Source organism: Acomys minous (genome assembly GCF_964271855.1).
Source record: "Acomys minous genome assembly, chromosome: 14".
Taxonomy (NCBI): domain Eukaryota; kingdom Metazoa; phylum Chordata; class Mammalia; order Rodentia; family Muridae; genus Acomys; species Acomys minous.
In genome coordinates, this window is record NC_140496.1 from 69617425 (window position 1) to 69641226 (window position 23802).

The 23802-nt window shown below is 36.4% G+C and overlaps 1 protein-coding gene across 3 annotated transcripts; it reads right to left on the reverse strand.

Moving 5' to 3' along the window:
• Positions 1 to 10573: 10573 nt before the first annotated feature.
• LOC311583652 (pancreatic alpha-amylase 2a5-like) lies at positions 10574 to 20397 on the reverse strand (the record flags this gene model as incomplete). Of its 3 annotated transcripts, none has more annotated exons than XM_084757426.1 (10): positions 10574 to 10763; positions 11938 to 12063; positions 12169 to 12287; positions 13584 to 13683; positions 13774 to 13896; positions 14609 to 14742; positions 17135 to 17200; positions 18358 to 18546; positions 19748 to 19894; positions 20230 to 20397. In XM_084757426.1, 10 exons carry the CDS (start codon positions 20395 to 20397, stop codon positions 10574 to 10576), a joined length of 1362 nt encoding a protein of 453 aa, XP_084613552.1. The 3 variants fall into 3 exon arrangements, with proteins under 3 accessions (XP_084613552.1, XP_084613551.1, XP_084613553.1); XM_084757425.1 differs by having other exon boundaries at positions 16970 to 17200; XM_084757427.1 differs by lacking the exon at positions 17135 to 17200.
• Positions 20398 to 23802: the final 3405 nt, after the last annotated feature.

Sequence of the window (23802 nt, forward strand, 5' to 3'; positions counted from 1 at the left end):
CACAGCATTCATCTCAGAGCAATAAAATCTAGGACAGGGTGACAGGAAGCCTCAACTTAATTGGCAATATGTCAGCAGTTTTCTGGTCAACATAACGATGGACTTGGCAGCAATAAGAACATGGATGCATCTGACCCAGTAACATGTACAGTTATTGACACAAGGCAGATGATTAATTGTGTGCACTTGCCCATGATTCCAAGAATAAATCATTTTTCTCAAATTAAACCTGCTATATTTTCAAAATTCAAAATCCATTTATTAAAATATAAACAGCACTATATTCAACTAAGAAGAATCTAAGTGATATGCACATATTTTAATTCAACTTCACCTAATTTGAAGCAGCTTGGAATGCTAAACGACAGTATTTACTTCTAGAATTTAACAGATTTGCCAAATCTCTAGGAGATCCTTGAGTGGGGTATCCTTGTGAGAAAAGACCTTGATTCTATGAATGGACAAGATCTACAAAATTGGTTTTTGACACATGTGTATTCATTATACAATGATTTCCCAATAAACTGTTGAACACGTCTATCACTACACAATGTGTGTGAACACGTATGTGTGAAAGCATGTGTGTGCAAGCACGTATGTGCATGTGTGTGTTTTCTGGAAGTCTGTAAGATCAGTCATAGCTATAGTCATTCATTTATTTATTTATTTATTTATTTATTTATTTATTTATTGTATATGAGTGCACCTGCATGCCAGAAGAGGGCATTAGATCATACTATAGATGGTTGTGAGCCACCATGTAGTTGCTGGGAATTGAACTCAGGACCTCTGGAAGAGCCGACAGTGGTCTTAACCCCTGAGCCAAGTCATATATATAAGATTACATTCTTAGATCTTTTTTCTCCTATCACTATAATTGGCACAGGTGTGCTTGTAAGTATTTTTATTCCTTGTTTGGCTTTTTCTCTTTATATTATACTTTTTATATTTACTTATGTTGCTATAAAGCAGAAGGATTTCTTCTTTATTAAGCTATAATAGTGCCTCAGTGTCTGGTTATTTGTCACTCATCTTTGAAAGGACAAATGATAGACGTGACTAACAGAGGTTTTATTTCTTTTGCAGTTCGCCTGAGTTGATTTTTAGTTGCTGTTGGAGAATAACTGAAGTTGGGTATGTTATAATGAAGAGATGTTCATTGGGTTCACAGTTCTTTTGAATGTCCAGACAACACAGTATTGCCATCTGCTAGAGCTTCTTAGTGCATTGTATTGTGACTGTTTTGTAGGCTTTGGACTTTTACAGACCTACTTTATTTATTTTTTATATTTTTTTTATGGTTATACCTCCCTTCTAGCCCACCTACTCTAGATAGGAAAGGAAAAAAGGTTAATGGGAACAGGAGAAGTCGACCTTTTCGACTCCATTCCTTGGAGTATTTCCACTCTTTATAGTCAGGATTTCAGCAGACTGCTTAAACAGCAAACCAGCAGTTCAGCAAAGGTAACTGCAACCGCAGCAGCCAGAATCAAGAGGAGCAGCTGGAACTCGTGAACTCAAAGCATTCTCTGGAATGCCTCTCTCTAGAACATCTCAGGGCTGAGTGTGAACAGCCAAATGATGGGAAGCCGTATCAAAACAAACAACACAAAAAGCTTCTTGGTTTGTGTGTGTGTGTTGTGGTGTGTGTGTGTGTGTATGTGTGTGTATGTGTGTGTGTGTGGTGTGTGTGCTGTGTGTGGTGTGTGGTGTTTGTTTGTTTGTTTTTTCTATAGCAGGGGCATCTTTCTACTAGTAGGGAGGAATAATAGTTGTCTGTTTAACTGGCCAAAGATGTTGGTGTCATGTGCAGAACAAACCAGTAGAGACTGTGGTGTCACTTGCTACATATTAGTTTTATCTTTTATCTAAACATCTCTAAATCTATATTATACTGCTATGCCATTCTTTCAGAAATTATTTTATGCTTAGTCTCTTTTGTTTTGGCTTTTTCATATAACAAAGAACTTAATTGGCTACATAAGCCTCCTTAAGCTCATGGACAGTTATTTCATTGTTGAATTTGTTGTGTGAGGGAGCAGATATTATGTTAATATCTATCATCTTTTTAGTTAAATATTAAATTATTGCATAAATATTTTAAATTCATATATTTAACTTTTCAGTCTTTTATGCCAAATTATGGAAGACATTTCTATGATATTTAGATTCCAGTCATTCTATTAAATTTTGACTTCAATTGTAACATTTTCCATTTCAAGAATCAAGAATTACAATGTATAGGTTTTATATTAACCTATACCTACCCTTATGTTTATATACCATATCACTGTACTGTTGGTGTAAATTCTAATTGTTAAAACCCCTTTCAAATTACTTCTATATTTTAGATTATGTTGATGATGCACTGCTGGAAAGTGTTTTCATCTTCTGCATCTTCCTTTACTTCTTTAAAGATTATTTCATATAGATGATGTATAATTTCATTTTTATGCTACTCATTCTTATTATGAATAGATCTCTTCATCTAAAAGTTGTGTATATACATTAACCTATAAGGTTACAGTGAGTTGGAACAATTTTGGAATATATTTATATTTATAAATATTTGTATATAATTTGAGTGTGTGTGTGGGTAAGTGTGTATGTGCATGAGTGTGAACACAGGTTTACACGTGATTGTGATGACAGCCTCTATGGAAGTCTTCTCTTTCCACCTTGTTTGATACAGACTCTCTTATTTTCCACTCTGTACATCACACTGCCTAACCCACCATCTTCTGGGCAGCCTCCAGTTACTGCATCTCGTCTTATGATGCGAGCACTGGAGTTGCAGAAGCACAATTCCATTCTCGGCTTGGTGTGTGTTGTAAGGATCCAAACACAGATCTTCACATTTATATTGCAAGTGACTCCCAGCATCTCCTCAGAACTCTGCACAAACTACCTCAGTTTCCTTTGCTTGGATGAACAGGAATTGTAGATATTTCATTATGAAGTTTTCTATGCTATAGGTGCCTTCGTGTTGTTTGAGTGTATTTTGTTTCTTCATTATGTAATCCTCAGACTATGTTCTCAAACCAGCACATATAAAGCGTAGATCTAAACACAATTTTTATATTTACAAATAATCTCAAAACTAATCAAGATAATCAGATAAAACAAAGAGAGGCCCTAGATTTCAACATCAATGCCCTAGGCCCCACATTTTGACAAGTGTATCTGTGTCATAACGATTGTTTGATGGGTTTGTGCTATTTCTTCACACAATCAGAATACTCAATATACATATTGAATATTTTAAATATATGTATTTGTACCTCATAGAATCATGCAATTTATAAGTCATTTGCTCTATCTTAAAGATTACCAATATATTTTATTTTATTTTATTTTTTATTAATTTATTCTTGTTACATCTCAATGGTTATCCCATCCCTTGTGTCCTCTCATTATTCCCTCCCTCCCATTTTCCCCTTACTCCCCGCCCCTATGACTGTGCCTGAGGGGGACTTCCTCCCCCTTTATATGCTCATAGGGTATCAATTCTCTTCTTGGTAGCCTGCTATCCTTTCTCTGAGTGCCACCAGGCCTCCCCATCCAGGGGACGTGGTCAAATATGGGCCACCAGAGTTTTAGGGTGAAGTAAAACACATAACTAGTCATTAAATTCATCTTTGTATTTTGCATAAATACTGATAGTCTCAAATCTTAACTAAATTAATCATAAATTTAACTGAAAACTAAAAGAGAGATATGATACTTCATGTGTGAATGTATTGTTTATATACATATATGTATATGTTACACATATCTGATATATGATACATACATTACACACATTTGACTCATATATACACTCGTATATAAAACCCTCTGGCATGGAAATATATGTGAGAATAGTTCTATTCCATGATAGATATTCTCTCTCTCTCTCTCTCTCTCTCTCTCTCTCTCTCTCTCTCTCTCTCTCTCTCTTTCTCTCTCTCTCTCTCTTCTTTTGAGACAGAGTTTCTCTATGTAAGAGCTCTAGCTGTCCTGGAACTCACTCCTAGACCAGGATGGCCTTGAACTCGCAGAGATATGCCTACCTCTGCCTCCAAAGTGCTGGAATTAAAGGCATGTGCCACCACCGTCTGGCCCCATGACAGATTCTCAAGCAAGAAGGTAACACTTATTTTCCCCTCTCATAGTTAGCATTATAATTACCTGAGTGCATGTATTAATCTGTCAATAATATTAGAGATATTTAAGCAATTAATTTTTGTTAACTGTCTCTCTCATTGTGTCAGTAAAATAATAGCTTTTGTTTTTTCAGTTGCATCATACTATTCATCTCTAAGGACATAAATGTAATTTTCAAGAAATATGTATGGAAAAAAGAATGGCAAATCGTCATAAATTCATATATCAAACAAAAAAGAGAAGAAATGAATTGTATTATCATGAACACATTAAATTACAGTTGAAACTGTATACATGTGACAGATAAAATTATGGACAGTTCCTATAATGGAATCAATTCACTAATTATTAAATGTATCACCAGGAACATAAGTTGTATTTTACATCTCATTGCTTCAGAGAAAGCAATCATCCTTAGCAGAGTCCCAAAGTCCCTGTTCAATTTCAAAAGAACTTTACGTATTGGGATTAACTAATATTAATATGTACAATCAGTGAATAGAATAAAGGGCCTGGAAATATACTCATATAGATACATTCAACCAACCTTTTAACAAAGGTGTCCAAAACATAAACTGAAAAAAATGAGTTTTTTCCAGATGTGGTGATGGGAAATTTCATTACCCACATATTTTTTAATTAAAAAATATTCTTCTCTCATATAATACATGCTGACAACAATTTCCCCTCCCTCCGCTCCTCCCAGATCCTTACCCCGCCTGCACCTCAATTCACTCACCCTCCATTTTGTCTCCAGAAAAAAGGTCTCCAAGAAAGACATCCAAACATGCAACAACAACAACAACAACAAAAGATACAGTGAAAAGTAAAACTAGATCCATATCGCTGACGATGTATAGGATTCAGTTCAAATTGTTGAAAGAAACTGGTGTAAAACCTGAATTTCTAAAACTTCTAAAAGAAATTTTAGCTGACAGCCATCTATAATCGGATATGGTACCCTCTTCTGTCAGGCAGTAATACATGCAAATAAAGTATTCATATATATATATATATATATATATATATATATATATATATATATATATATATATATTCTTTAGAAAACATTTCATAATATATGACTAGGTAGATATTTTTTGACCAATAGTACAGTAGCTCAGGAAATAGCCTCTAAATGACTATGACATCCCTACATATCATGAAACTCTATTTCCATTCTTGTTTTGGTATTTTAAGCCTTGGTAGCTGTGTTATTACTACTGATCTCCAGCTTGAGAGAATATAGTATTACCCAGGAGGACAAAGCTCAGAAAGGGTCTGTGAGGAATTTCCTAGGATGGCTTATTTACTGTGGGAAGGCCAAACCTTAATGTGGGTGACACCACTCCATGAGCTGGAGTGCTGAACTGACTTGGTTAAGCATTAGCACTCCCCCTGCTCCTCTGCCCCTTCCTATCACTTTTAATAATATTCTGCTATGATTGCAGACAGGTGCCTCTCGCATCACTGTTTTCTGAGAGGCTTCATCCAGCAGCTGACTGAAACAGATACAGTAACCCACAGCCAAACCATAGGCCAAGTTCAGGGAGTCTTGTGGAAGCATGGGTGGGGGGGCAGGAATTGAGGGAGCTGGAGCGGTAATGACAGCACAAGAAGACCTACAGAGTAAACCCACCTAGGACAGTGGGGGCTCACAGAGATTGAACCACCAACCAAAGAGCATGCATTTTCCTTCTGAGACACCATCCACATAGGTAGCAGATGTACAGTCCGTCATCATGTGGGTTCCCTAACAGTGGGAGTAGAGGCGGTCTCCTATTCTGTTGCCTGACATCTGAATCCTTCACCTTAGCTGGGCTGTCTTGTCAGGCCCTTGTGAGAGAGGATATGTTTAGTCCTCCCGCTAGATGAGGTGCCTGGGGGGGATGGGTTGATACTCCTTGGGAACCTCTCCTTCTCTGAGAAAAAAGAAAATGGAGATGGGGAGAGAGGACATGAGCATGAGACAGGAGTGAGGGTGCTGGGATCAAGCTATAATGAAATTAAATTAAGAAAAAAGAACACCAGGAAATTTGAAAAATTACCGATTTACCTCTGATAAGATGTTATAAGATTAATATATATAGTAATTATTGCCTATTTATGGTTAAACATCTTGTATTAGATCTCACTTGTTGATTTATACACAATTTTAGAAGCACACAATTAATAGTGATTGCCAACATAATATTTGTCAAATAATGATCAATAAAATGATCTAAGTAGTTAAATAATCATACTACAAAAAGCTAAACTCTAGAGCACATGTTAAGGAAGATAAGGAAGTATATTTTTAAAAGTCTCAAGTGCCAGGCACATGCTGGTGAGGATGAGGAAAAAGGGGAACAATCCTCTATGGTGGTGGAGTGCAAACTTATACAACCACTTTGGAACTCAATCTGGCAGTTTCTCAGAAAATTTGGATATTTCCTCTTCAAGTTCCAGCTATTGCACTCCGGGACATGTACTCAAAAGATGTCTCACCATACAAGGATACTTGCTCAACTCTATTGGTAGAAGTTTTATTCATAATAGCCAGAAACTGGAGACAACCTATATGACCCCCTCAACTAAAAAATAGATAAAGAAATTGTAGTACGTGTACACAATGTAATACTACTCAGCTACTAAAAACAAGAAAATCATGAAATTTGCAGGGAAATGATTGGAACTAGAAAAGGTCATCGCAAGTGAGGTAACCCAAAACCAGAATGGCAAACATGGCATGTTCTCACGTGTAAGTGGCTATTAGCCATAAGGTATGGGATAACCATCCTACAATCCACAAATCCAAAGAAGCTAAGTAACAAGGAGGGCACAAAGGAGGATGCTTAAATGAATTGATTAATTAATTAATTAATGAAAAGTTAATATATTGTGGTATGACTTTTAAGGTGGTTACAACACTTTTGTTACTGACCTTTAAATCAATTCATAGGATTTGATCTCTCACAGCTAAGAAAAGTAGGATATATAGGTAACATACTCTACTATCATTTTGTCAATGGCACATAGTATTCAACTGCCTTCTTAATGTTTGTACATATACTCACTATTCAAGGAGAATTGCCAAATAACATGTTTGTCAATAGAGTGTTTGTTTTCTTCACCAATGTTGCCCCTGATAATTACACCATCCTCCATGGAAAGACCACATATTGAAAACAGATATGGGAAGCACAAAGTGGACATGATAAGATGGAAATAAAAGACATAATTATTTTCCTTTACAGTTCCTAGCCTTGGTGTGTGAAACTTACATTTTCTGTTGGTCTGTTGGTGCCAACTAATGCAGAAGATCATAGCAGATCAAGATGCTAAAAGGAAGATCTCTATAACCCCTTCAAAGTCTTACAGATGATCAAGGAAGTGATGATGTAAAGAAAGAAAAAATCCATAGAATGAGAAGGAGTACTTTGAAATCTAGTCATCTGGACAGGAGGTAGCAGTTGCACTAATGAACTCACAGCAAGATGTTTGACTGTAAGGGTCATGCAGATCCCTGGGAATATTAACATTCCACTGTGGATCAGGCAGGGGCCTCTGAGGCCCCATGTCTTCCTGAAGGTTTATTAACTGTTAATTATTGCTGAGCATTTTAGTGAGGGTTCCCCAGTGCTTCAGAACTGATGGAATGAATCTATTCATATAGTACACAGATTAGAGTGGTGTATAGGCTGTATTCCAGCTAAATCTAATAATGGCTGTCTACTAAGAAAAACTCTAAGAATCTAGTAGTTGTTCAGTCCGTGAGAATGGACTTCTCGGATGGTCTTCAGTATATGTTGGAATACCAATATGTAGGCTCTAGATTTGGTAAAGGAATGAACTTGCCAGCAAGAACATGGAGAAAGAGGCCAAGAGCAAATGTTTCCTTCTTCCATAACATTCATATGGCCTGACACTGGAATGTGTGAAGCTTAACATCTCAAATTATCCAGATTAAAGATGGATTTTTCCCACTGCAATTAATTTCAATGAAAATAAATTCTACACTGGTGTGCCCAGACTTTGGGATTTTACTTAATTCCAGATGCAGTCAAGTTAACAATGAAGAATCATCATCACACCTCTGGAAATGGGCAATGAATGAGACACCTCGTGAAGGTGGTTACTTTTATATTAATCAGGGACAAAGCAGATGGCAGTTCTTGATTCATCCTAGCTTGATTCCTGGCTTGGTGGCCAAAGTTGTTTTATGCATAGGACACATAAGACAAACTAAAATCCATGAAGCCCAGCAGGAGAGGACAAAGACAGAGATCTGCATTCTCCCATGCCACATGAAGCAGGCATGGTAAATATCCACATGGCCAAGGCAGGCTTGCAAACATACAGAGTCCTGCCCACACCACACAGTGTAAATCTGTAAGGGGAGGAAGACATGACGTGCCGATCACCACGGCACCTACTGATCCAGCCCATGGACCATCAGCCCTTAGATTCCTGTTTGATGTCATGCCATGCAGCACAGAGAAATGATGTCATCATGGGATCCACCATTCACATGGGAGCCTGCAGTAGAAACCATGAAAGTGTATGGTTGGTTAGATGGGAGAGGTAGAGAAATGGAGCAGCTTGAGCATTATGAAGAGAGATGAAACTGAAGATCCCAGAGTGGAAAGAAGTAGCCTATTGTGAGTAGCCAGCTCCGATTGGGGCCATGGTAGGGACCCAGCTTCAGCTGCCTCTGAGGGTCAGTGCTGTTTATGTCCATGGCTCATATTGCCACTGGAGAAAATGGTGGGGGCAACCTACAGGGACCACCTGGATGTCCACAGACTGTGTAGAACTGGCCTTGTCCCTAAATTGCTTCAACATTCAAGAGAGCAGGCCTTGCACCTTGCCTTAGTAACACAGAGGGTCTGGCTGTGATGGGGAAAGTGCAGGTGAATCAGCCCAGAGGTTGTAAGAATGGGAGAACCTGCCCAGCCCCTTGCAGACTGGAGCACTGGGAATAGTAGCCTGCACCTCGCCTGGTTAGCACAGTGGAGCTGGCTCTGGAGGAGTGATGGAGGCAAGCCAGCCCAAGGGTATAAGAGCAGGAGAGTTGGCCCTGCTTCCTGTGGAAGGTAGCGTTGGGTGGCCTTGCTGGAGCTGTGCTGTAAATTTTGACCTAGTGATGCTGATAAGGGAGACCCAGCAAGCTGACCAGTTCGGCTATCACCCAAACCAGGTATAGGTCTCTTGAGTTGGCCTACCTAAAAATAAACATCATCTGCACGTTATTAGAACATGAGAAAGGGCTAGTCCTGCTGATCCAAAATTGAAGGAATTTCATGGCATAGGGCAACAAAAGGATGACTGTCAGGAATCTTCCTGGGGATCCATATTGGTGATGTCACAGGAGCCAGAGATCTCCAACCAGATCAATACTCATTGCAGTCAACATCTGCAAGTGAGGATGTATGGGCAGAAGGACATACTGTGGGACACACTGTGTCATAATACAGCTTCCATGATGAGATATTATTTATACTATTTATATTTTTGTTTTTATTTTGACGTGAGGTCGTAAGGAGGAAGAGTGGCTATGAGGGAATAAGGAGATGAGCAGGAGAGGGGTGCATGATGGAAACCTCTCAAGGAATCCATAAAAAGATTTTTAATAGAATATTAATCACACTGGGAAATAGGAAGTCATATTTTCAAATAGTTTAAACAATGGTAACTTACTCTTCATCTAAGAAATAAACTCCTAGCCACATTCACACAGCCAACCTACCTAAGTGTCATGTATCATAAATGTATTTGAACATGTATACGTGTGTGCAGGGATGTGTGTATTGGGGGATACAATGGAAAAGATGAAAGAAAGAATGTAAGAGAGGATAATAGAGTTATAATGCATAATCGATATACATTGTATATGTGTATACGTGATTTTAATCACATCATGGATTTTAAGTATAGGAGTACATGAAGGAAAGATTGTTAAGAGTAAAACAAAATGCCTTTCAGGATGCCATTCAGAGTTTGTGAATTTTCTTGGTAAATAATTTAAAGGTCTTTCTGTTAACACATATTATAAGTTGAATGTAATTATCTAATAAGTGCATGTAGGTATTAAATGTTTTTCCACTTATTTAAGTTGTTTATGGCTATTAAGAAAAGAAAAGAAACTTGAGTAAAAAAGGTACAATTGGGTGGGCAAGAAGCAGGTAAAAATGCTTTCCAGGCAAGCATGATGAAGTATGTATGATCTAAAGAGTGCATGGAAAATCAGGGAGAGGAAAGGTCGCAACACAGAGTTGTCTTCAAATATCATGTACACACTCCACAGCTCTCTCTGTCTCTCTCACACACACATCAAACATATACACCGGATTATAAAGAAATAAAAGAAAATAAAAAAATACTATGGTACACATGAAAAAGAAACACACTTGATTGATGCTCTCTCTATATGTATTTATTTTGACTCTTACAACTTTGACTCAGCGTGAATTGCAATAAATGGGTCCTCAGCCGAGTTACTAATGGAAAAGTGAGCTCTGCCATCACTGCCAACTTGAACTCTAATGCCAGTGCAGTTGCCATCAATTTTATCTCCCGAAATGACATCACAGTATGTGCCGGCAGGAAGACCAGTCTGTAAAGTTGTTGACAGAGACCTGAAAGAAAGTTAGCATTTGTTTGAAAGTAGACATAATCAAGTATGGGTAGGTCTATTATCAATAGAACAACAAATGCCTCAACAGTGTACTAGGGAACACTAAGCATGAGATACTCAATGACAACAAAGTCTGGGCCAGTGTTGGTGAGATAATTCTCTATACCAAAGGCATCTTTTAAAATACTTCTTAAGTAATCAGTCTGCGGCGCCTGTTATCAGACCATACAGAACTGGGTGTAGTTCAGTAGCAAAGCCGTCCTCTAATGACCATTGTTCCGTGAAGTCAGTCCTCAGCTGGAATTAAACTCTCAAGACTTTAAACATGTTAACAGCATTACTTCTTTAAAAATTTTTCTAGATTACATGATGTCACAAAAAAAGCTGGTTTAGAATTAAACATAATCTATAATTTCAATGGAGACATACACAGTTCTTAAAAATTGACTATAAGAAGTAACTATGGTTCTAACAACTAGTCATATATGTTCCTTCAACAAAAATGGTGTGTATTGTGTTCCTTACATGTTTGGTGTTGCCCATTAAAACATGATTCGTGATAAGATGCTCTCAATAGAATTAGAAGGTGACTTTCAATCAAGACAGTTCACCTGTCTCGTTGAGCTACAATTCTACAGATGAGGAAATGATTAAAGAAAACAATGAGAGATGTACAGGAGAAATAATAAAGAACATTTTAGAAGCCAGATTTAAAAACTCCTGCATAACATTATATGCTAGATAAAAATACATAAATTCCTTTTAAATATCCCAGGAGAAAATTTTAAGAGATAAAATATCACTAGGTGATATTCATAGGTAGCAGGGGAATTATTTCAGTACTAACATTATAAATTGTTTAAATTACATTAAAACTTATCTTTATTATTTGTGTGCTTTGTGAAAAGTGCCAAATAAGCATATACATAGGAATATATGCCAGTTATAACCCAAGAATGTGGTGAAAGATCTCCAGAAGAAAAATTTTATACAAGGAGTGGAAGAATATAAAATGAAGATCCACTTTGTGGGCACTACTTTCAGTATTCATTTTGTGTCTTAAATCTGTTAGGGAAAATATTTTTATGTAAGAAAAACAACAGGTGAACAACAACAAAAAAAAGGTTCTAAACAAATTGTAGAATGACCAAAAACATTAAATGTTATCCACTCACCAGTCGTCATTGTTGAAGACAATGAATCCTCTGTTTCCTCTGCCAAAAGCTACTTGGTTGCTGCCATTATCCCACCAGTTGGCAAAAGGCTGACCATTGACTACGTTTCTGAAGGCCACCATGTTCCTAAGAGCACAATGTCATGTTAAACGCAAATACCCTTAGATGCCAACCATTTAAAGTAAAAGGATAAACAATCTATTAAACAGGTTCTGTTGGAGATATTCCCACCTTATTTGACGCCATCTGTGCTCACAGACCCAGTCGTTGCCACAAGTGCTGTCTGCATTAATGGTCACTTCTTTGGTTGCTCCATTGTTATTAGGTGGTCCAGTCCAGTCGTTCTGATCCTGAGTTTTCAAAGCAACCAGGTCATTTGAATGCTTATGTCTTCCTAGTTCTTTTCTATTACAGAAAACTAAAACCAAGCCCATTGTGCTAATCCTGTGTCCGCTGTGTCTCACTTTCATCTGAGCTCTTCAGTGTTTTCACAGACCTTCAGTGAGTCCTCAACCTTTGTGAAAAATCACGTTCTCTGCAATCATACTTAAAACATAAGCAAATTCTTTATTTGCTCTCATATTATGCCCAATATCACTAACACTCTCCAATGTGACTGCAACAAGAAAATTAGAGTCAGAAACACTAGCGTTAAAGAACAGGCTCTGGTTACTTCCTGAAAAAATCTCCATCATGATCTATTATAGACATGTGCCTCAATTTATCCATAAAACAAAAAAGGTAGTTCTCGGCTACTGTAAAATTTAAAGAACATCTATGAAAATGTCTTTGCTATAACTATTTCCTATTTATAATAGTCAATTATTACTACCTATTGATAATGTACTAACAAAATACCGTGATTTTTTTTTCCTTACTAAGTGAAAGAAAGTATAAGTTCACATTTTATGATGGCAAAATTTTTAAATGTTTCTGAAAAACAAACCACTCATTCTACACATGAAATCTCTTCAAGAATAAAATTGATTTCATAAATAACCAAAGGACTCTTAGATTAAAAAAGAAAATAGAAAAAAATTATGTGATTTACATAGAAGAAATATTTTTTATTGTATATTTGATGTTTCTCTGTGAGTCTAGTATCTTCCACTGAAGTAGAAAACTTCACATAAACTTTTAGATATCTGATCGTCTTAATTTTTAGTTTTTTGAAGTTATTTAAACTTATCCTCACGTGTTGCTTTTGTTACTGACCATCCATATAATTGTCAGCGTTTCTGGAGTCTGTAATTCTCATACGTCCCTATCTATTATATTTTCCTAGTTAACTTCAAATCACAGGCCGACTCATTTCACAAAAAAATAAGCATATTTCACATGTGTGATGATATTTGTTGCACCATAAGAAGAAAATATTTGAAATTCTCTTTAGCATTAACAGGCACGATCACCTGCTATCTCTATGAGTCAGGGCTTTCTCGTAAATACAAGTTTGCCTTTTTTTAGTGTGGTCTTACTTTTTATCTTTTTTATTATCAGCTACTTCGATGTTCCTACTTTACGAAAATGCAGTGAATAAACACTTAATAAAAAGTATCATATTCTATAATTTCATGTGAAATTAATACAGAACCACTTTTTTTTTCTGTAGAATGAAACACACTTTGAATGACTCCAAGACTTACTTTTCCATTCTGGAAATTTCTTTGCCAACGGTAACTTGACATTACTCTTGTGAATCCATAAGGATGAGCCAACATGAATCCAACAGCCATTTTGTACATTCTGAAAGTTTCAAAATGGTATGAGAGCAGAAGTATATAATCTGTCTTTGTCATAAAGGACACTACAGCACAACACCAAATGTTGTCCTACCTGGGATCCCAGAATGTCAGGATGGATGCTCCTCCAGCACCATGCCCTCGCTGATTATCATGGTTGTCCACAAACACAAGGGCTCTGTCAGAAGGCACCATACCCCAACCTTCTCCCCAGTTCCTGCATTTAAAAGGAGCATATTATTTTCTCACAATGATTAGAGTAATTTTATATATGTCATCCTTGGTTATCTAAATAAATGTAAATTCCTTAAGAAGTCTAAGTTATGCATGTGTATAATTGTCTACGATAATGCACATGAGAAATTTATCCACTTTTGGGTCTTACAACACAATTCTTTTGGTCTTAAATATTTTCTCAAGATTTTCCTTTGTCTAATAATTCAGATGAACTTGAGAAGTTAGAATACATGCTAAATGATACAAAAATTAGAAACCTGGAGTTATAACTATTGTTATACTACAAGTACTCAAATTTCTAAATAATTTTTGAAAGAAGTAAGTCACATAGTGTTCACAATTTTAAGAATAATTTATGAATATAAATATAATAATAATAATAATAATAATAATAATAATAATAATAATAATAATAATAAAACTTCATTAAAGCATAGGCAAACATTCCTGGTTTCTTATAGACTTATTACAAACAAACAAAAATCACTAACTGTTACTTCGTATTTCTAGGGCTACATAGTGATGACATCCCATATGAAAAAGAGAAGTAATTTGGGTTTAGGAAACAGTGATTCCAACTATTAATCAACTATTTGTAGTTCTACAAATTAGAATAGTTAAAAATATAATTTATTGATGCCAAGAGACAAAAGATCTAAGATAGATCAAATGAGTATATGGTGCATATTTACTTTAAATAGGACATCTTCTCTCCATTCCATTTGCGGATAACTGTGCCAAGTTTTGCTCCAAACTTGAATTCTGTCACACGACCATTTCCAAAGTACTCACTGCCTTTAATTGCCTCACCACCCAGGTCAATGACCTAGAAGAGACATTGGGGCAACACAAGCATATTCTTGATATATAATATTATTTATAAATGTTTTTAATAACCTTTGTTATTTGAACTGTTCTTAATGGCTTTATGTATATCTAGAATCTGATTTGTTTTATAAACTGAATTACACAATATTTTAAAAAAAACAAATTACAGGGTCCTTTTTTTAATCCACCAGGATGGCTGACAGAAGGGAAAATTTCCTACTTCATGTTTATATAACTTGCTCTCAGATCAATACTAGAATTTCTTATGAACTCATTCATTTTTCAAGGAAAACAGTGACCTATAAAGAAATAATTCTCAGTATATTATTGTAGCACACACACACACAAAGCTTCATAAGTTTGCTTTAGATGCCTACAACCCTAATAACATGAGACAAACCACAATCACAGAAAGATTGGTTTGAGACAACACACATTATGATTTCACTGACTTGTATAATGGCATATGGGGATTTAAAACATGGATTAATGAAGTTTCTACTGTCTAAAAACTTGTAAAAAAAATAAATTAAAGTAAATAAATAAATGAGTTATCTCCAAGAAAGAGAAAAGAGAATCTTCTCATGGAAAAACAGAATGCTACATTCTATAAGTAAAGGAGATATTAACAAACATTGTAAGTTTGGAAACATTTTCTGGTTTCCAAATTGATAGTATTTCGAGAAAAGCCAAAAAGTACATCCTAAATGAAGCACACACCAAGTGTGTATATAGTACCAAACAGGAAACCCTGAAAACATATACATGGGTAACAGTATATGAATTAAAAAGGTTGTATTTAGGTACACACACACACACACACACACACACACACACACACACACACACACACACATTTGTATGTATGTATACATATAATGTATGTGTGTATGTATGTAATAACAATTTAGTGCAAAGATACTATCAACTTGAAAAAGTATGTGCAGGGGTATATGGAAGGGATAGAGGGAAGAAATGAAAGATAGAAATACATTAGTTAAATTGTAATCTATCTATCTATCTATCTATCTATCTATCTATCTATCTATCTATCTAGGCTTCCAGTTTCATGTTTTTATAGGATTTCTTAGCTTCCAGTTTCATGTTTTTATAGGATTTCTTAGCTTCTAGTTTCATGTTTTTATGGGATTCCTTAGCATGCAAATGAAAAGACCCATAATTTGTGGGCTATTTTCCTTATCTTTTAAACCCTTGACTTGTAGACAACTGCTAGCACACTGAGGTATATAGAAACACCACCTTTTGGTGGCAGTTCACAAGACCATAGACAAAAAGGTGTCAAAAGGCAGGATCCTTTCAGAGGCACATTTCAAAGCAAACCACAAAGACTTTCAGCCATAAGTTGTCAAAAAGATTGCTTTTTAAAGAAAGACATTTCAAAATTGCCCTGAATCTATGCACAGAGGCAAGCCCTGGGAGGTATCCTGAGTAGCCTCCTGCATTAGGATACCAGGACTTAAAACCCAGAGATGGGCTGCTGGGGTGGGGGGCGCTCTCTTGTCTTTTATTTTGCCCTAGACTTTTGTCCTGGCTCCCCTTTTTATCTTTAAATTTGGTTTGGAGTTTAGTTTAGTGAATTAAAACCTAGCTCTTTGTCTCCTAGCTGTTTCTATTTTGACTAAGCGCACTTGGCTATTTAGATTTCTCTTAAATCGCGGGATCTGTCCCTCCACTGCAGGAGATGCACACTCCCAATGCTTTGTTTTAGCTAATTGTCAACTACCCTGCTCTCCCTCAAGCTGGGGAATAAGACCCTGCCCAGGAGGACTTGGAAATGGAAGGCTCTCTCCCTGCAGAGGAGGCTTGCACGACCTGTTCTCAGGGACTAAGACTTCATCAGCTAGCCCTTCCACAATAGGCTGAGGAAAACTTCTGCAACTAGATTTTCTGAGGGCCTCCCCGCCAATAGAACCCACATCGACTAACTTCAACTCCATAGTGACAGAACCCACAACGACTAACTTCAACATCATAGTTTTTATTTACCTTATTATATTTAATTTATTATATTTTGCTCAGTCTCTCAGAAGTCTTTTGTAATAAGAGACGGAAACACAGTGGTGTCATGTGGAAAGGGAAGTTGGCAAGAAGGAGGAGCAGAGGAAGATAAAAAACAAGATCAGGATATATGAGTGAGAAAAAGTTATGTTCCATAAAGAAAAATTATAAACTCAAACATAAAAATAAAGTATATACTGATTTACCTCTTGATAAATGAAAGGTCGGCTTCCTTGAGAGAACCACTTTGTATTTAGGTTATGCAGTTTATCCAAAATTGCCTTAATGTCTCCAGGCCACATGTGCTTAGCAGCATCAAGTCGGAACCCTGCTACACCGATGTCAATGAGACGGTTCATATAGTCAGCTATCGTGGTACGAACATAAGGTTTCTCAAGTGCAAGATCCAGAAGGCCAGACAGACGACAATTTCTGACCTGTTGTGGAAAAATATGATTAATTTATAAAGAGTCATCTTCGTTTTGAGAATTTTTTAATTAATTTATTCTTGTTACATCTCAATGGTTATCCCATCCCTTGTATCCTCCCATTCTTCCCTCCCTCCCATTTTCCCCTTATTCCCCTCCCTTATGACTGTTCCTGAGGAGAATTTCCTCCCCCTGTATATGCTCATAGGGTATCAAGTCTCCTCTTGGTAACCTGCTGTCCTTCCTCTGAGTGCCACCAGGTCTCCCCCTCCAGGGGACATGGTCAAAGGTGAGGCACCAGAGTACGTGAGAAAGTCATATCCCACTCTCCTCTCAACTGTGGAGAGTGTTCTGACCATTGGCTAGATCTGGGTAGGGGTTTAGAGTTTACTGCCTGTACTGTCCTTGGCATTAAGTCACTCCCCAATTTACAAATGGAAAATTTCATACTGTCTTTACCCAGGACATGGCAAGATTTGATGTATTAATCTGCACATGTACTTTAAAATATTTTCTATTATAATACATAGAATATAGACATAAAATGTGTTAACATTTTGGTGATTACCTCTCCTCATTCTCTCCTTCTCCCTCTCTCTTTTTCATTTTCGTTTTTTAATATATTATATTAATTTATTCATATTACATCTCAATGGCTATCCCATTTCTTCTATCCTCCCAATCCTCCCTCCCTCCCATTTTCCCCTTACTCCCCTCCCCTATGACTGTCTCTTTTTCTTTTATACTTATTTTATGGAGTTCATGGAATCCATGCCAGAAACTTGCTTTTGTTAAATAAGCACACTGTCAAAATGCTGAAAATATAACCCAGTGTATGAAAAAAATTTAAAACATTGAATTATATTGCTAATAATTATTCATTCTATAATATTTATATAGTTAATAAATTAAGCTTTTATATTTTCCACACGAAGTCACTAGAGAGCATGTCTAAATTTTGTCATTGATGTGGGTGTATCTTTACCAACAAATTTAGCAAAATACAAGACATGTTTTCACATACCTATTTTTAAGCATCCTGTCTTAGTAACTCTTTTCCTTTGAAATATGGATGAAATGTCTAGTGGGTCTCCATTAATTCCTGTGCATACCTAAAACCTTATGTGGTTTTGTATCCTTATCACTATTTTTCTTTCCTTCATTACCTGATTGGCATCGTTGTAGTTATGAATTTCTCCGTCACATTTCCCATCATTAAAATCCCAAGCAGAATATGGAACTGATGGGAAGTCCCTGTTATTAGCATTGTAGTAACTTCCACAGGTGCTGCTTGTTCCTGAACCACCTCCTGAGCCACACATGTGGTTAATAACAGCATCAACATAAATACGGACCTAATGAAGAAAAGTGTTTGCTTCAGTTAATCTCAGAAATCTGTAGTTTCACTGGCAATCTAGCAGCATGCTATCAAAGCTTCAAATCATGTCTTCTTCTGCTTTGTAGATTCATCTCAGAAAAGAGAGTTAATTGTGAAATGAAACTAATGGGAAATAAAATCAAAATAATCCTGGTACTTTGTAAGGAATATAGAACTACTAAGTGGAGCTAAACAGAAACTTCCATAACAACAAATAAAGGTCAATTTTTGAGGAAGTTGGACATAGTATGAAAATGAGAGAATATGGCTTTTGAAATTTTGCAGGATCATGAGGAGACAGAACTTAACTTATGATTTCTACTGCATGTCTGAAAACCAGAAGTTGTATCGATATATCATCCTTATAAGATTACGATTATAAATAAGATGGCAAAGAGAAGCCAAGAATTGTGGGTAAAAAGAAATCATGGAAAAGTGACATCAATCTACACATCTGGCCCCATATCTAACCTGTATCAGTTAGACAATTATGGGGGAAACTGTATGTTGAAACTACCATAACTACAAATGAAACAAAACATAAATTTCTAAAGAAGATGAAATCAGTGAAATGAAGAAAAATATAAAATTTGAAAGTTTAGAGAATCACATGAAGAAAGAAGCTAGCCTCTTATCTCAGCTTAGTAATAGGGACAAGAAGGAAGATATTTATCTTCTTTATAGTACAAGAATAGATATTTTTACATTAAAGCAACAATGGTTTAGAGAGCCTATTAAATGAGCTTAGAGAATAATATCACATAAAAATGTCTGTAGCAATCAAATCCAATCTATCGCCTAAGCAGGAAAGAGGTAATAGGAAGACTGTGGTTACAAGTGTAAAAGTCGTAGTTCTGTTGTATCAGTACTTCCCTTTGCATAGTAGATATGCAAGGACTGTCAAAGGTTGACTATAACACAGTAAAGCATTTGATGACTAGTAAAAACAAAAATAATTTTTTGATCATGACCTTAATTTATGCTCATAGTTTATAAATTAAATATATCACTTTGCCCATTCCCTTTTATCCTTCCAGCCCCACTAAATCATGACATTTTCTGATCAGATGAAACAAACAAGTAATAAATGAGGGAAGTATTTTCACATATAACATTTTTAAATCTATTAAATTATATGTGAGATTATTTTTTTTTAAAGGAAACATGACTTCACTTACACCAACATTGTTGCATCTTTTCACCATGTCCCTGAATTCATCTTCATTTCCAGACCTTGTACAAATTTTGTAGCTAATTGGTTGGTATCTTTCCCACCAAGGCCTCGATGGGTTGTGAACCACAATATTTTCATTGGGTGGAGAGACCTACAAAGAAAACAGTAACTATCAGTAGTGCATAATGGCTTACTTTCCATAAGTAAATTCTGTAGACAACTATGAAAGATCTGACCTTACTTCTCAACCTGCGAACACGTAGTTAGTGCTGTGGCTTTACAACCACCTGAAGACATGGACAGGACATCGCCCCTGTCTTATAAAATCCTTCAACATAGTATAAAGGTGTCATCACCTCAAATTTTCGCTTCCTCAGGAAAGCCGTGTGAGAGGTAAAATTGTCTTCCGGACATACATGTCCTGATTAGAATACTGTTTTACATCAGCACAGTAAAGTGTCCGTTTAAGTTGTGACTAAATCTTACCTGCACCCCTCCAAATCCTCTGGGAGCTAAGTACCGCTCACATTCCTTGGCGATATCAACCCAGCGCCACTCAAACAGGTGGACAATAGCAGTCCGCCCATCCTGAGTGTTTGGGTTATACTGAGCCCAGCAGAACCCAATGAGGGAAAGCAGCAGAACGAACTTCATCTTGCTTTGAAGTTGTCAGTGTTCTGTCTAGCGCCTATTTATATTCTGCAAAAAGTTACAATCTACAAAGTCAATAATAAAGAATAAATATTTAGAGAATATGCTTTTTATTCTTAATCTAAAAGATTTGCACTGAGTATGTGACCAGGTGAAGGGCTTTCAAAAACTCTCATGGAAAATAAACTGAGAGGTTTTTTGAGGACATCTATTATTTGATTAGTGTAGATCTTACTATGTTGTCCTCTAATACAAGGAAATTAATATTGGAGCCAAATACAGGTATGGTTATGTTTGCAAATACTTGTATAATTTTTATTCAAAATAGGAGCAGGACAATATATTGAGCTCAGTTTGGTTTCTCCTAATCAACTTTTTATTATTTACATAACTGTATTTATTTTTAAGAACTTTTACCCACATGCTAGCGTGCTACTACAATTCCACAAACAGGAAGGATGAAGTAATTTAGATTCTGAGTATAATACAAACCGGTTCTACATAAAAACCCTTTGTATGTAAATAAACTAAAAAGGCATTTTATTATTTTTTTATTTTTCTTTCTTTTTTTATTAATTTATTCTTGTTACATCTCAATGGTCATCCCATCCCTTGTATCCTCCCATTCTTCCCTCCCTCCCATTTTCCCCTTATTCCCCTCCCCTATGACTGTTCCTGAGGGGGATTACCCCCCCTGTATATGTTCATAGGGTATCAAATCTCTTCTTGGTAACCTGCTGTTCTTCCTCTGAGTGCCACCAGGTCTCCCCCTCCAGGGGACATGGTCAAAGGTGAGGCACCAGAGTATGTGAGAAAGTCATATCCCACTCTCCACTCTACTGTGGTGAATGTTCTGTCCATTGGCTAGATCTGGGTAGGGGTTTAAAGTTTTACGGCCTATATTGTCCTTGGCTGGTGCCTTAGTTTGAGCAGGACCCCTGGGCCCAAATCTGCCTATCATGATGTTCTACTTGTAGGTTTCTAGGACCCTCTGGATCCTTCTACTTTGCCATTCTCCCATGCTTCTCTCATCTAGAGTCCCAATAGAATGTCCTTCCCTCTGTCTCAGTTTCCTGGTAAGTGAAGGCTTTCGTGGGACATGCCCCTTGGGCTAGTATGCAGATATAAGTGAGTATATACCATTTGAGTCTTTCTGCTTCTGGGTTAACTCACTCATTATGATCATTTCTAGCTCAATCCATTTATCCACAAATTTTGGAAATTCCTTGTTTTTAATAGCTGAATAGTATTCCATAGTGTATATGTACCACAGTTTCTTTATCCATTCTTCTACTGATGGAAACTCCAGTGAACAATTCAGGGAATTAAAAAGGCATTTTAAATACTGTTTGATTTAAAAAACTATACATCTTCCCTACCACCAATTAATAGGTTGTATATGAAAGGGTTAGTTTTCACCTTTAACTAAACCAACATATTTATACCTGCTACTATACAAGCTAAAAACTGAAAATACATTTTCCTTCTCATATTTGTGAAAATCTATGAAAGAAACTGCAAGTAGCAGTTGAAATTTTTCCTGTATCCTTTAAAAAGTGTTGAATGAGTGTTGCTTTTACAAGAACATAGGATACTGGATGATAAAAGTTAGCATGATATGCAGGTGGCTATAGCTTTCATAATAACATATGTGTGTAATTTTTGATGAATTTCATAATTAAAAATATTTTAATAGAAAAGAAGTTCAACATTGATGTCGTCCACACTAGACAGTCAAGGAATGTTTCACTAAAAACATGAGTTTGACTGTGATATGAATGAAGAAAAGCAGAAAAAATGCTTTGATTAAAGAAAAAACAGTCAGTACAGAATAATGGAGAAAGAAGAAAGAAGCTCCGAGTTCTGGATGCACAACAGTAACAAGATAAATGTCAACATAACAAAAGCATGTGTAAACACTGGGCATGTAGAATTAGATGAGGACCTTGAATAAGGCCATATCGCAGCCTATCTAAAGAGAAAGAAAGAAATCCATTGAGCTCTATTGGTAATACTGAATTACCCTGAAATTAGTATAATGTGTTATATGATCAATAAATTCTATGGTAGAGAAACTAAATTTTGATTATTGGCTAAGTCTTGATCTGAACAGTACCCCATTTTAATATAAATAAAGACTAGGTCAAGAGTTTTTAATATAAGCAATTCTGTTCCTGCATATACTATTATACCTAAACTCTGGGCCAGAGAACCTGAGTCCATCACACAGGCTCATGTAGAACAGAACAAATGAACAGCAAATGCTAACTATGTCTAATTAAAATCACTCATCTCTTTATTGTACCAACATTTCTCTTTGAATACTGAAGTTGTGCTTGCAAATATGGTATCCCAAATGCAGTAAATAGACAGTGCATTGTGTATATATTGATAATTCAAAAATGAATGTGCTGCTATTACAAAATAAACTCTAGATTGCCCTCTTAGTATAATAAAAGGTACAGAAACCATCATGGCAGAGATCTAGGTTTCTAAGCTTTTTAAGAGGGGAGCAAAGATTCTAAATGCAGATGGGATTGAGGTCACTCTTATTGTATTCTGACCAAGAATCTAAATGTATTTTGCCTTGGTAGAAGCTGAATTTAAAAGTATAAAAATTAATGTTTCTGGCAGAGAAACATTCAGGAACTGTACCATTCAGGTTCTGGAATAGCAGCTATTTCTTACATTTATTTATTTATTTATTTATTTATTTATTTATTTATTTATTGTCTCTGTAGAGGTGGATTAATAGCAGGTACACAAGCAAGATAGAAAAATAATTCCCCTTTTAAGAGGAAATGGATTCAAGCAAGTTTAAGGTTGACAAGGTCATTGCTGAGAAGCAGGCTGCAATTGTTAAAGAAAAACTACATGTTCTGAGATACTAGAAGGGATGAAATTAGATTTCAGGGTCACCTGGGGCAAAGGTTAAGAAATAAGAAATTATCTCCATATTATATGAGATAATATGGCCAGCTACAGGGAGTGATCAGGGCTACGTTTCCTCCTAAGCTAACACTAGCCATCCACCCAGATGGCCACTGAAACTACAGCCAAAGGACACATAGCTGGGTGGACAACCAGAACCACCAAGTATGGCCTCAGCACCTATCTCAGGGTCATAGAGTTTCTTGAAGAAACAGACCTAAAAGGTAGGAACACAGCTGTCAAGAGATTTGGGCCTAAAGCTGAAATGAAGGAGAGCCCCACGAGAGATAGTGTTGCCTAGCGACTGACCCAAAGAACCCAACTGGAGATAGAGTTGCTGAGAGACTCAGTTTTATGGCCACATTCCTTTCTGCCCACTGGAGGTAGGGTTAATAAGAAACCAGACACTTCCTGGGACAAAGTAATGAACAAAGAGAACAAAGAAAACTAAGCCATGGGTGCTCTTGGCACCTTTTT